The 15,219-nt window shown below is 41.2% G+C and overlaps 1 protein-coding gene across 3 annotated transcripts in view; it reads right to left on the reverse strand.

Annotated features, from left to right (window-relative positions):
* Nucleotides 1–15,219, reverse strand: part of FCHSD2 (FCH and double SH3 domains 2) — a 118,245-nt gene that overhangs the window by 44,234 nt on the left and 58,792 nt on the right. For all 3 annotated transcript variants that reach the window (XM_064728403.1, XM_064728395.1, XM_064728413.1), the window contains exons 5-8: nt 15,042–15,186; nt 12,111–12,244; nt 11,230–11,284; nt 10,703–10,831 (exon numbers count right to left, since the gene is read on the reverse strand). In XM_064728403.1, the coding sequence (XP_064584473.1) occupies nt 10,703–10,831; nt 11,230–11,284; nt 12,111–12,244; nt 15,042–15,186 (463 nt within the window). The remainder of the gene's footprint in view (nt 1–10,702; nt 10,832–11,229; nt 11,285–12,110; nt 12,245–15,041; nt 15,187–15,219) is intronic.

Consider the following 15,219-nt stretch of genomic DNA (forward strand, 5'->3'; position numbering starts at 1 on the left):
AAATCCCAGAATATTGTCATGATTCTTCCTAACAAATTTTTTTGAATTTCATTTTAAATCATTTTTAGCTCCCCATGACTTTTATGTGAGATTAAAAGCCTTGAACCCAAGCACTGAAACTTTCCCAAAGTTTGAAAAATTCCATGAGGATTTTTAAGAAGGTCCTCATGGAAGCTGGAAGGTGCTGCTGGATGCCCTGGACAATGCTGGTATCCCAAGGAAAGTGCATGGAAAATGTTCTTCCCATTATCCATGAGCAACACTGGGAATACCAGAGAGAGATTAATTCCTTTAATTAGCATTCCAAGCCTACAAGCAATTACCTTCGGGCTTTGATAATTTGTAAAACATTATGAAATAATATCCTCCTTCAGCTGGATGGCACCATCCCACAAGTCAGCCGTCAGGAATGAGGGATTTAAGGAAGCCACTGGCAGGGAATGTTTGCCTCCCTCCACACCAAGGGCGTCTAGCCTGGCTGCAAAGCTTTTTAAGCAGAGATGACAACTTGAAGAGATGGGAATTTTATTTTTGGGGGTAGGGGGACAAACCACACTGGAGCATTCCCACTCCTCCTCCCGCTCTCTGCATGACTGAGCTTCTGGGCCAGCTTTGCCATCCATTATCTCCTTAGCAATTTGTAAAAACTAAATAGGAATTTTCAGCTGCAGGAAGGGATTCCAAGGCAAGAAGGTTTTCTAAAGACTGTGCAAAAACCAGAGCTCAATCAGCCCTCATCCACACAGGGAATGAGCAGCTCCTCACCTCCAGCCACCCCAAAACACCAGCATGGTCTCCAAACAGAGCAGAGCTTTGGAAGCTGAAAGAATAAACCCCAAAATCTGTCAGCTGCCCAGGTTTGCCTCCCTCTTGGCAAGACAGCTGTAGATTAGAAACCATTTTACCATTTCCCCATAACGTTTTCAGGGATTTAATTAAACTTCAAATTCAGTGTGACATTTTCCATCTCACACTTATTGGCCTTGCGCTATTTTGGGCCTCATCTCCTTGTTATAATTCTTCTGCTGCTTTCATTAGTGAAGTCACTCAGAAATGTTTTGTCCTGCCACTGACGACAGAAGATGAGTCACAGAATCACAGGACGGGCTGGTGGGGAGAGACCTGAAAATCCTCTCATCCCACCCCTGCCATGGCAGGGACACCTCCCACTGTCCCAGCTGCTCCCAGCCCTGTCCAGCCTGGCCTTGGGCACTGCCAGGGATGAAACAGCCCCAGCTGCTCTGGGCAGTGCCAGGGGCTGCCCATCCTCACAGGGAACAATTCCCAATTCCCAAAATCCCATCCAGCCCTGCCCTCTGGCACTGGGAGCCATTCCCTGGGTCCTGTCCCTCACCCCCTGTCCCCAATCCCTCTCAGCTCTCCTGGAGCCCCTTCAGGCAATGGAAGGGGCTCTGAGCTCTCCACATTTTCAGTAACTTTTACAGTGAAATATCTCATTTAACAGGACAGTTATCAGTTTAATATCTAATTAAGAAGACAAAACCTGTGCACACACATGCAATTTTAATAATCCACAAGTTTTCCCCCTGGTTTCAATGGAATCACGTTCATTCCAGGTAACTCACTGACACACTGGGTGGCTACGACTAACAGCAGAAAAAACCCCAAAAGACTGAGGAAAAAAGCAACTTTTCCCTGCTCCTTCAATTCTCCCAGTGGAGCAGCTAAAAACAAAGGCCTCAAGCAAACAAAACCCTGAGAAGGGTTTGTTTGGGAGGTTTTTCTGCATGAATCCTGGGGCAGGAACGCTGCATGCCCCACCTGCCTCCAGGTGCTTCCTGAGCTCCAAGGCTGCTCGCTGGCACAGGGAGGGATTTTGGGAGCTGCTCTCATTGTGTTGCAGCATGGCTTTGAAACAAGATGGCAGTTTCATTTCCTGCTCACAATGAGAGCCTTTATGACAGCTGACCAAAATATCTCCCAGCCCCATTCAAATCCTAAACAGTTACTGCATAAAATCTTTAAATGAAGAAAAAAAAAAGTGTCTTAGGTTTTTTTTATTTTCTGCTGCCTTCCTCAACCAGATTTCTCCCAGATTTCTTTCAGGTAACTCCTTCCCAATCCTAATCCTTACACTGCTTTCCTGGTGCCCTCTTTCTAGCAGGGGTTTTGGATTTTTTTTTTTAGCTTTCCAGTAATTTTCCTTGTTTTACATTCAGCTTAAATTCTTGATTTCATCCCTGACCATTCTCCTTCTCTGCCCTTGCAGGGCCTAAAGGGGCTCCAGGAGAGCTGGAGAGGGACTGGGGACAGGCATGGAGGGACAGGACACAGGGAATGCCTTTCTTTCATAAGCATCTGTAAAAATCACACTGCACTTTTACAATCAACCCTTTTCTTAACTTATTTCTGTGAAAACACCAAAGGAAACCTCACTGAAAAGTCAATCATATGATCAAGAAATAACTATCTTAAAACAATGACCATTTTTCATGGTGAAATAAATTAAGTTGCTGTGAGTTCTGTATTAGACTTTGCCATGCTGCTCTGCCCAGCCATGGAGGAATAAACACCTGGATCGCTGAAATAAATGGACTTCTTTGGGTCAAATGCTTCATCAAGGGATTAATCTGTGACTGAAACACGAGGTGGGACAAACTGACTGTCACCAGGCCAGTGTGACCATCACACTTTCTCATTTTCACAACAGAAACAGCTGTGACTCAGCCCCACTGCAGCGCCTCAAGGTCGTGTGGAAAGGCTGCGTGACGAGCAATGTGATTTTTCAGGGGGTGAGTGGGGGATTTGAAACTGAAAATCCACATTTTGTCCATGAAAAAATAAAGAGAAAATTGGAAATGTAAGAACTGGGGGGCAGAGGGCAGGGATAGATGAAATATTGGGCAGGAATTGTTCCCTGTGAGGGTGGGCAGGCCTTGGCACAGAAGCTGTGGCTGCCCCTGGATCCCTGGAGTGTCCAAGGCCAGGATGGACAAGACTAGGAGCAATTTGGGACAGTGAAAGTTGTCCCTGCCATGGCAGGAGGTGGAAATGGATTGTTTTTAATGTCCCTTTCAACCCAAACCATTCCATGATTCTCTGACATACATACACAACAATTACTGTTGCAAATACCATTCACTGTTCAAGCACACAAACCTCCCTCGCTTGTGGTTTTACCAAAATTAACATCAAAAGTTGCATTTCCAGTGCAAATCCTCTTTTCACTTCCCTGCAAACATTAGCTCACAGTCAGCTGCAATCCAAGAGCTCCCAGCTGGAGCAAGCACATATTCCATGGACTGTGAACACCTAAAATTCTCCAAGGCACTTGCCAGGTATCAGCTGGGAAGCTGAGAGATGAGCATTTAAGAAAAACACCGGACAAGAGACCACAACTAACGATCTACATCATTTATGTGGATGCAGAACTGCAGTACAGCCTGGAACTCCTTTCCCCAGGTCTGATGTGCACATCAGCACAGAGGCAGATGGGAAACAGCGTGGGATGAGGATCAGCTGCTGCGGAAGCCACAGTGAGCACCTTCTGAACACCGGGATCATTCCCTGCGTGGGAATGGCCATGAGGAGGCCAAACACCCCCATGAACTGCCTGGCAAGGAGAGCTCTGTGCCCATCTGAGGCTGCAGATAATGCCATCCACGGCTGCCTGAACTGGCATCACAGAATATTTGTGGCTGGCAGCTGACAAGGAGCGGAAGTGGAACAATAGCTCTTTCACTTGCACAAGTCCCCTCCGCAGTTTTAAGGGAGTTTTACAGGATCTTAAAAGAATTGGTAGCACTGAAATAATAAAAGAGATTTATAGAAGAACATGGAAATCTCTGGTGACTTCAGAATTACTTTATCTTAATGCTATTTTTTCGTTGAGGGGCAAACTTTCCATTTTAAAAAAGGAATCCCCTGGGCGCTTCTAAATCATTCCAGAAAGTTGGAAACAATGCCATGGACGTGAATTGATTTCTTACAGTGATAATATTGGTTCTGCTTGTTCCAGAGGCTACAGAAATATGTGCTGATGCAAACCGTACCCTTTTATTTCTACAGGACACAGCAGTGCTGGGATAACATTCCTGAGCCAACCAAAGACTTTCAGCTACTGTGTCAACTTATTTTTCAATTCAGACAGAGCCACCAGGGGAAAGAACCCTTTGCCACACACATCTTATTAATTTCAAGGCATAAAGCAAATTATTAACTGGAAGCCACCAAGTCCTCAGTTTGGGGTCATTTTTATAAACACTGCCAGCTCCAGCTGAATCTCATTTGTGCAAGTCATGCTTGGAGCCTGCACTTCCATTTGTTTTAAATGATCATTGAAAGTGCATGGGAAAAGTGATGGATGACTATGCTGAAAACAGAGAAATCAACACAGCTTCACAAAAACTCCCAACCATTCCAACAAATAAAAACCAGGGCTCACCAGCACACGAAGGTTCCAGCACTGCTGGAACTCAGGCAGTTACTCCACTTAATTGCAGAAAAAAAACCAAACCCAGAAAGCAGAAGGTTAAATCCCAGGGAGAACCTCCTTAGCAAAAAATGCTGTTGTAAGGAATGATAGAGTTCTATTATAATTATAAATTCAGGTTTAAAAGGGAGATATTGGCTCAACCTCTGCCCTCAGAGCAGGGTCAAGTACACCAAGTTGACATTCCTTGGAAGTCAGCCAGATCTCTTCCTCTATCAGAGTCCTTAAAAACAGGCAAGGGTGTGGAAAAGCCACACTTCACCTGTAATTTTATAAATCAACCTCTCAAATTAACAAAGCTCTGCTGTAACTTGTGTTGTGTCACCCACACCTGAGCAAAGGGCTGTTGCAATGATGTAACAAAGTTTTTATTCAAACCTGCCAAATCATCACAAGAACTCTGATCGAGAACAAGAGCCAAATTACACAATTCCACTTCCTCGTGTCAAGCAAGCTGGAAAGTACAGAAAAAACCAGAAAAGCAGCCTGATAATTACAACAGGATAAAAGAAACCACTGAAACCACAAAGACAAAGCACCAGCTTTTGACACTGTTCTCCCTCAAACACCAAAGCCCACATGAGCAATGACATGAAATATCTCCTTTTAAAAGAGCTTAGTTGAGAAATACCTGCTGCTACTCCTTGCTACCTTCTCCAGAATTTTTCTGTGCTCATAAAAAATGCAGCACCACCTGTGAGCAATTCCTGGATCCCTGGAATTGTTCCAGGCCAGGCTGGAGCAGCCTGGGATAGTGGAAGGTGTTGGAACTGGATGGTCTTTAAGGACCCTTCCAACCCAAACCATTCTGTGATTTTGCAATGGAAGTTTTTGTTCCCTCTTTCTTTCTCTATTTAAATAATCTCAGAACTATTTAAAGTGTCCAGCACACCTGCTTTTCTTTTTTCATGTCAACATTTCCTTGTAGCAAGTTTCTGTGTAAAGTCATTCCTTGAGGTGGTTCATGAAGGGAACTTACAGAATTAAGAGCACACCATTAAAAATGATAAAGTTTCTAAAAGGATGAAAAACAAAACAGTCCTGATTTGACTTCAAACATCATCTCAGACTTCCTTCTGACCTCAGTTTAAAGTAAAAAACCTAAGCACCAGGCAGACAACTTATTTTTAAAAGGGTTTGTGGACCGTGCTTTCACATTCAGGTGATGGCAACTCTTCCTAAGCAGCTTGTCAGGAAATTGGCAAAGAATAAAACATTCCCAGGCTTTCTTTAGTCAGGGCTTTGAGGGGTTTTAATTTCACTGCAGAGATTGAAATGGACATAAAGGGCAGATAAAAAGCAAGGCCAAAGGATTCAAATCTTTTCTGAACAGAGACCCAGAATGGCTTTGCCCCTTATTAAGTGCTGTAATTGGAAAACTAGGAAGGCACAGCAGGAACAATTCTTCATCCTACTGAAAAAGCTGGAAGCAATTTGTATTTTCTTTCCAAGCATCCCTGTTTAGTCTGTGATGGCTTTCACAGTCACAAACACAGCAGAGCAAATCATTTTTTCTTCTCTACAAAAAAATGATGCCAAATAAAATAACATACTCTGAACCACCAAAACCAAGGAGAAGCTGTGTGCACCAGGAACCTGGTATGAAAACCCCTTTGCTGCCTGTCACAGAAAACAAGGCCACAAGGTGGATTTGTGACTCATCTGTCACAGGACAGCAGAATTCCAGAGCCAGACAACAACAAACCCAGCAGCAGCTTCCTCTTGGAGCCTCAGCCCAGCACACACCACTCTGTCCTTCCCAACAGCCTGGAAATCCCTCCTGCAGGCACAAACCCACACTGAGGCTGCAAAAAATCCCCACCCTCCTTTCTCCAACGCCAACACAGCCTCTCATTGGATTTTACTGTTCCAAAGCACTCCAGATCCATTCTCCAGGCTGGCTGTGCAGGAACTCCTCCTGTCCCTGCTCAGCTCAGCTCACACAGGATGCCAGCACCAACCCTTCATGTCCACACCCAACAATAAACACCCCATGATTCTATTTCATGCCAAGTAAGACACCTTTTAGCCCACTGAAATAAAAGGTAATTTAATATAAGGAGAAAACCGATGGGAAGAGGCAGCCCCATCAGCTGAGCTTTTAACCCACTGTTTATCAATGCAGCCCCATCAGAGCTGAGAGGAAAATCTCATTTTTCCAGGGAAGTGAGCACTGTCTGCACATGCAGATGGTGCTCAGGGATGGCTTGAGAGTGCAGTGCCACAGCTCCGACCCAAAGGCAGCAGCTGGATGCACATCGTGGCCAGTGTAAGAAATAGAAAGATAAAAACTTCCACAGACACTGAAAGGTTTAATTTGCAGCCTTGCAAGAAGCTTGGATTGATGTAAAAATAAAAGTACACAGACATTAGGTGGGAAAATTATAAACTTATTTTTCTATAGCTGTAAGTAAGAATTTACCTTAGGCAAATAAGAGACTGTACTGAGTAAGATGCTGAAGGTTTTTATAGTAGTGTAATTACTACACTAAAGTAATTACTAAATAAGTAAAATATTTTATAATTACTGAAGTTGAGTAAGTACTTACTAAAGTAATGTACAGAGTAACTATGAGTTTAAATGTTATAATAGAACCATATGTGTGTAGGTGTAACAGCAGCCCATTGGATAAAAGTGTCCAAAGTACAGCAGAATTAAGTAAAGGTGATAGGTTAGAAAAACAAAATAAACTTTGTGGCAACTTTCTATTGGATTAGAATGTTATACATTGCCTTGTAATGAAGAAACTTGTCACTACTTCAAGCTATGGCTGACTGCTTGCTCTTTTAAATCTCAGCCTTTGAGGCTGATGTTTATTTGGGTAATAAATAAAAAAAAAAAATAAATTAAAAAATAAATAAAAAAATAAATTAAAAAAAAAAAAAAAAAAAAGCCTGACTGTGGTCCCTCCAATCCTTTCAATTAACACAGTGCTAATAATTGGTATCTCCAAGATAACAGGCAGGGACTGGACGTGCTCCAGCCAAGCCAGCCCTGGCTCCCAACAAGGCAGAGGCAACAAAACCAACTCAACTCCATCCTAATTCTGGAATCAAGACCCCAAAACCCATGGAGAAACTGTTTCTGGTGGATGCAATCAGAAACAGCCTCTGACACATTTGTAAATGTTGCACACACTAATACAGCTGAGCATCAGCTGAAATGTCTGCATGTGGTTTTTTTCTGGCTCTACAGATTTTATCATTTTTGGGTAACAACTAGGAAAAACCAGGCACTGGCTCCAAAATCTCAACAGCTTGAGGAGCTGCTTGAGGTGCTTGAGAAATGTGGAGGGCCCTGAGCAGTTCAAAGATCAGCTCAAGGGCAGCTAAATGGGGAAACTCTCACAGACAGCACGTGGCACCACAGGAATACCTAAGGGCTTACTAATATCGAGATAAAAAGCACATTTTCCGAATGTTAATCACAACACAGCAGCAAAGATGTTTGGTTTAGACACTACAGCTGCTCACAGCATGCAAACTATACTGGGTCACAGCACCACTCAACCTACTGAAACCAAAACTGAGAAACTCCCTCCCAAAATCCTCCCTTCCCAGGGATGTCACCTGGAGATCAGAAACACTGCACAGCTGTCTCCATTCCTTTATCCTTCACTCCATTTTCCAGTTCCAGCATCTCTTTTAAAAGTGGTAATGGCAATTCAGAGTTCTTTATTCTGTAGGCAGCAAGTTTTTTCCCCCAAATTACTCATTTCTCTTTTTAACACTACTTTCACGTGCTATTTTCTGCCTGGTCAACCAAAATTAGCAAGATCTTGCTCCATTTCTCAGCCATTTTACATTTGCTTATCCTGAATGATTCTTCACCTTCAATTGGCCACCTCTCTCTCCAGCTATTTCTCCATTTGTGCTAAATCATTCTGCTAAATAAAATAATCATTTTTTCTGTACTTTATACAGCGTGGTTCACTTAGGAATTTCAGAACAAGAAACCATGACCCTGCCAGCAAATCCCATTCCAGATTACAAGCTGCTGCTCCTACTATATTTATTTATATATTTAAGCAGTTTTATCCTTCGATTTACATTACAGCTTTTGGAGGAAAGAATTAAGAGTCCAGTGATGCATTACCCTTGATTTTCCTGAAGATTTTCCCTCTCCCTCCCCTAAAATCTCCAGCAGCCATTCCAATTTTGGGATTGCTGCCTTGCCCCATTCCCAGGGCACCTGGGTGTGTTCCCAGGGAGTTTTGCTCCTGGCCAACAGTGCAGGAGACCTGAATTTACAGCTCTTCTTTAAAAACACACTTCTGTTTACCAGACAAAGAGATTCAATGCTATAAATACCTGAGAGATGCAGAGAAATAAACCCTGAGTGTTGTCCTTTCCTTCCACAGTAATTTGGCTGGATGAAAGCACTTAGGCTTTCAGTGAACCACAATTACTTATATCAAAGAATAAGTTGTAAGGCTTTTTCTGCATGAAAAATAAAAAGGTTCAGCTTGAGAGAGGCTTGGAAAAAAAATTACCAAGGCTATTTGCTCATTTTCAAAAATGGTTTCAAGCACCCATTTTGTTTGTTATGTTGTGAACCTGTTCAATTCCCTCCTGGAATTGCCCCCAAGTAAGAGCATTAAGTGATGACAGCCAAGCATGCGTGTAAGTATGGAATTATCTTATGTAAGCATCAATTAATAATTTTATCTGCACCAGCACAAGGAAATTCTTCACAAGCATTTCCATGTAGTAAACATTTAGTCAGCACAAATATTCACATTTTACAAACAGAAAAGCACACACAGAGGGAAAAGCAGGAGAATTCCTTTGGTGCTTTAATTTTTTACCTCACTTACCTGCTTTTCATATGAATATTTCCCTCCCCCAAAATGCAAAGCCATGCTGATAATTCAGGGATTTGTTATAATTCTATGCTATTTCTTCAATAAAGCAATTCAAAATGCAAATGACAGACTTCTAAGTCACCCTGCCTAGAAATAATTTGTAAAGAGCAATTTCAAGTAAAGTTTGAAAATGTCAACAAGTGAAATGCAAGCAGATAAAAGCGTGGTGGAGATGATTTTACAATTTATCTCTAACTCTTGAATTCAAAGACACAGCAATAGTGTACATTTAATTAATTCTAGGGTGATATTTAAGAAAAAACAACTGTGAGCAATCAGATTTGAACTTTTTGAAGTGTGTCATTTCCTCTGAGTTCAAGGAGCTACTGGCCAAGTGCCACAGGTGAGAACAAGAATGCTGAATACTGTTCCCAAAAATCCATAGTTTGGAAACCAAGATATTTAATAACTCCAGCTCATTAATCACACCACAAAGAAGTGTTCTGATCAGAACACAAAAAGGATTATGGGATATGGTACTAAAGAAGTAAAAAAATCTCCAGTTTCCTTACAAGAGGAAAATACAGGGTTTAGTTTGACAAACCCGAATCCTTTATCCAAGGGAGTTTTTCAGTCAGGTATTTTTTAGTCCTTTATCCAAGTGAGTTTTTCAGAAAGGAAGTGAATTAAAAATTGAGAAGTGATTGCTCAGTTTTGGGGCCTGAAAGCTGATTCCAAGTTTTTCAGACACCACTGCAGGCTCCACCTTCCCTCTCACTTGTGGCAGCGCATTGGAAAAGCCAATCCAGGACTTAGGAGTTTTCTGATTTACCCAGTTCCCAGCTGTGATAATTCACTTGTGGGGAATTTTGGAAGGAATTCCAGACAGGATCTCTAAGTTGTTTTTGATGATGGGGTTCATTTTCTTATCTTCTACATAGGCAGGATTTGGCTCACATCTTCACTGCATGGCTCAGGAGGTCACTAGGCCATCAGTTAGCAGACTTTTTAATCAATAAAACACTGCCAACAAGGATATTTATGTGTTTGACTCAATCCTTAAATATTTTATCTTATGGACCCATGCTACAGTGTAAGCTTTATTGGCTAATCATGTTAATGTGCAATTTGCAATACAATGCAAATACAGTGCTGCATTCTAAACTCCTTGTTTACCTCTTTATTTTTTCTGTATCTTAAACTCTAAACTTTAATTTTTTCTATATCTTAATTTTATTTTTTCTATATCTTAAACTCTAAACTTTCCTTTACTTAGCTCAACACGCCTCTGTTTTAAACTACAAATCCACACCCTCACTCAGTTTGGAAGCCTTTCCCAAGGTCTCAGATTAAACCCTGCGTTCAATTCTTGGCTTACAGGCCCAAAGTTTTGAGAATCCCTCAATTTTGGATTCCAGTGGCAGGCAGAAATCAGCTCCCTTACCTTCATGATGTTCACCAGGTCAGTTTGATAGTAGCGATCCTGGTGGGCATTGGCAGCTGCTAAAGTGAGGAGATAATCATTCCTGGCGTGAATGGCCTTGGAATTGCACTCGGATCGTCGGGCTTTTAACTGCAACAAGGGAAAAAACAGCTCACAAAGGGAATCTCAGTGACCAAGCCTTCGGCAGCAGCAATTTAATTGTGTGTATATTGTGTTAATAGGGTGAAAACTTTAGGGCATTTACAGCTTTTAAGTCTTCCTAGCATGGATTTTCTCTCCTGCAACTAGAATTCCACGTGTGGTCTTCAAAGAAGAGTTTTAACTCTAATCAGATAAATTATTCCTTGCATATATTCCATATATAATTCTACACTCTAAGAGAATTAAAATTCTATAATTCTAAGAGAATTCTCTTAGCTCATCCTTTGTCCCACCAATTTCCCTTCCAAGCTCTCACCTCTACATTCCAGACAATTTGGGGAATTTGCCTCAAGAAATGAGCAGCAAAATCCAAGTTTTACACTCACCTTCACGCTTGCCTTCTGCAAGCTTATTCTTGACTGAAAAAGACTAAGTTTGGACCTGGAACAGAAATGAGCAGAAGAAATTGAATGATTGCCTTACATAATTTCTACAAAAGTATTTTCTCGCTGTCTGAAGGACGGTGGTTTGAAAAGTAAATAAAAAAACAAAATCACGATAAATCTGCTAAAAAACCCCCAAACTCAAATTTTTGGTTGTTTTGTTTATGTATGATTGTTTACTTTCTTCAGGTATTATAGGTAACTTTATTAAAGTTCTTTTCATCACCCCTCAGAAAGACCGAAAAGATCTTTCAGGAAACCATCATTTCATTCCCTGAGAGCAATTCTGAATAACTTCTAAAATAAAAATTAAAGGAAAAATAAGCAAAAGGGGTGTGGTGAACTCCCATAAGACAGGCCAGACTCCAAACCCAAAACATGTGTTACAGGTTTTCCTGGAAGGAAGGAAATCATCCTCTTTAGGATGTCAAGGAACAGAAAAAAACCTAAAGCCTCCAAAATTTATCTCAAAAAATGAAAAACAGTGTCCTGCTGCCTCTCCTGCTCTAAATGGACTGATCCAAAATTTGAGACGTGTGGACAGAAAAGGAAGTCAGGAGGCTTTAATATCAAAAAAGTGCCAGTTCCATAGAAAATGTCAAATTAAAGCTGTTACTTGAACTTCCTTCCTAAACAAACCAACACAAACAAGTTCCAATTTCCTCTCAGGGTGTGCTTGAAATAGCTACAGAAATATATAGGAGCAAAATGCAAAGAAAACCTGGCAGAATCTCATTGAAAGCCAAATATCAAGTGCAAAACCCAATAGAAATGTGCTTTTTGGGGCTGCAATTATTCCTGCATATGCCATTAGAAAAACATACTTGGCCTCAATATCAGCTTTCTCCCGCACCGCCTGAGCCATCTGTTCAGTCTCAAAATATTTCTTTTTGCCTTTAGCTAAATCTTTGACTGTCTCCTGTAGTTCAGCTTGGATCCTTGTCAGCTGGTCCACACACTGAAAGAAAGCATTCAGGAAAGAAAATATTACTTTTTTTTTGCATCCAAATAATATTGTCATCGTCGTTTTGCTGTGTTTTATGGTATTTTATAGGGAAGGATGCAGGCTTCAAGTCACTCCTGGTCAATTATTCATGCAGGTCTTTTAAAACTGATCAGAACACAAAACTTTCTCTCTTCCTTTCTTTCTGCTGCTGTTTAAAGTGTGAGGATAACCCACAAATTAAACAGAAAAGTTCTGAAAGCTCTGGATGCAGTAATTAGCTGAAGCCATTGGAATACAACTGGGAAAAATCCAAAGGCAATCTACTGGAAGTGATACCAAAAAAATGATTAATCTTTCCTTCTTTAAAATTTAAAACATGAGGCAAAAGCTGCCACATAAAACACAACACAACAGGAAGAAAAATTATTATTACATTCAGCAATTCTTCAGACACCCTGCCAGCTTAATAAAAACCCCAACAAAGTGGAAAGGATGTGTGCTAAGCAGGATCTAGGTAAGAAAACCAATGTGAATCATCAGTGTCTAGAATTAAAACTCTCTTTGGAAGAGATTACTAAAGATTTTCCTCTACCCAAAGTGGATTAAACATGCAGGAGATGGATAGTCCAGTGGATTTTATTTAATTACAGACACCACGGGCTGGATGCGGTCAGTGAAGGCTCCAGCAGCACCCAGGGGTGAATTCAAACCTTTGAGTCCTTCAAATATCACTGCAAGCCCAAGCTCTTTTCACATCATCATCATCACCCCCCTGGCTGCCCTCATTCCAGGTGCTGAACACCCCAGCTCCTTCATTACACTAATTATTAATGCATAATTAATGTAACCTCCTTTGGGAGCACGGCAGGACTGACGGGGTGCTGGGATCCAACAACCTAACACTGACTTCCAGTGCTCAAAAATAACACCCAGGCACCTGGAAAAAACCAACAGGCAGCCAACAGGAACTGCTGCTCTTCTCACCACACAACCCTGCAGCTGCCAAAGGGCTGCAAAGCACAGAAAATTCCCACTAAAGGCACTGTTTGCTGTGTGCAGACCAACACAGCAATGGCTCCAGAGGGTGCCTTCCCCAGAGGCTGCTTTGGGGAGTGGAGGAAAGGCAGAGTTTGGATTTTTGGAGACCTCTGTGGGCATCAGTGAAGAATGAAAGGTAAAATAATCTGTATGTAATGCATAGCTGACAAATAAAAGCCTGCGAAAATAACCATGGTTTTGCAACATCAGTGGGGATTTTGATCCCTAAAATCTCCTGCCAGCATCAAAAAATTAAAATATCAAATAACCCCAGTTGTTAAAAAGATCATTTGAGAAGAGTTAAATAATCTTGGTTTGCATCCCTGTAGGATAAAAACTTATCATTAGACTGGATGCCACTTTAGATGGGTATTCCCACGTAACCTTACAAGTGTTTTGCTGACTGAATTTTAATTTTGACAAGCTTTTGTCTGAATGGAGGTCAGAACAATTATTGCTCTGTCCATTATTTATCTGTTTGGGAATTCAAAGGGAAGGGTGAGAGGCTGCACTGTGTAAAACAATAAACTGGTTGTGTAGGAAAATTAATCCTGCCAAGTGGATGATAATTCCATGTTGTAGGAAAAGCATATCACTGTTAGAGTACTCTGAATCAGAATACTGCCCTGCTAATTGTAATAATTTGTTCTGCTGATTCAGAAGTGCAGGAATAAAGGAACTTCTATGACTTTTAAAAATGTAAAGATCCCACTTCTGCTGCTGACTCATGAACACTGAATTATCACCACTTGCAGATGAATGAAGTACAATTATTTACCAGTAAGAATGCCATAAAATTGCCACAGTGTTGTTTGGAAAGCTTTGCATGAAAATAAAATTCCACAGGACAATAAAACAGCATCAATAAAGTTAACTTTTCCCTCACAAAACGGATATTGCACATGTTTCTAGGAGCAGAAAAATCTGTTCAGAAACTGAGAGCTCACATTACAGGAACATCTACTTAAATTTGTAACCAAGTATTTTACAATAAACTCCTCTAGAACACGGAATTAGGTGCGTTCTGGGTCATTGTTGTCACTTTGTAACAAGGACAGGTAAAATCTCTGTTGTTTGGGTTTTTTCTTTTTAAATTAATAGGATATCTTCCATCTTCCACTATTCCAGGCTGCTCCAAGCCCCATCCCACCTGGCACTGGGCACTTCAGGGATGGAACAGCCACAGCTGCTCTGGGCACCCTGTGCCAGGGCCTGCCCACCCTCAGCAATGACTTTCAAACGCAGCGAGCAATTAAATTAATATCCAGCTCACTGCAACTACACTATTTTCTCTGCAGGGACAATTACAGATAATTAAAGAGATAATTAAAGCAGCTTTTGGAGCACTTAGTTGTGACAGTGTTACAGGAGGTGGCTGGACAGTCTCCACTCTCCACCCTGGAGACTGCTCAAGCCATTCCTCCTTGTTTCAGAGGAGTCTTTTCTCAAAATCACAACTTTTTCTAACAAAAACCACTTGAAGTTGTCACTGTAAACCCAATGCAATGCAATTTCTACAGCACACTGTGACATTTCTAAGATACAATATTTTTAGGACACATTTCCAAGCAGTTATAATTTCAGATACAGCTCAAAATTTTGCTCTCTCTCCAACAAGCTAAGATAAAGAGTACTCTAAGATGAATCTTCTATCTGTAAAATGAAGAGTGCTTACATATTTTACAAGTGCCACAATAAAAGATTTCTAAAATATTTTTTTTTCCTCAATAAAAATGACAGTAGTTTAGAGGATTTCTGAAAGCACAAATACCTTCTTCAGCTGCTGCTCCTTAAAGCACCGGACGCTCCTGGCTGGTTCAGAAATTAAGTTTTTGTAGTTCTCACAGATGTTGAGTCGGGACTGGGCCACCTGCATGGTGCCTTCTAAGAGTGATTTCCAAACCGAGTACATGCTCCTAAAATAATGAAACACAGAGAGGGTGTGGGAA

This window comes from Zonotrichia leucophrys, chromosome 1 (genome assembly GCF_028769735.1).
Source record: "Zonotrichia leucophrys gambelii isolate GWCS_2022_RI chromosome 1, RI_Zleu_2.0, whole genome shotgun sequence".
Taxonomy (NCBI): domain Eukaryota; kingdom Metazoa; phylum Chordata; class Aves; order Passeriformes; family Passerellidae; genus Zonotrichia; species Zonotrichia leucophrys.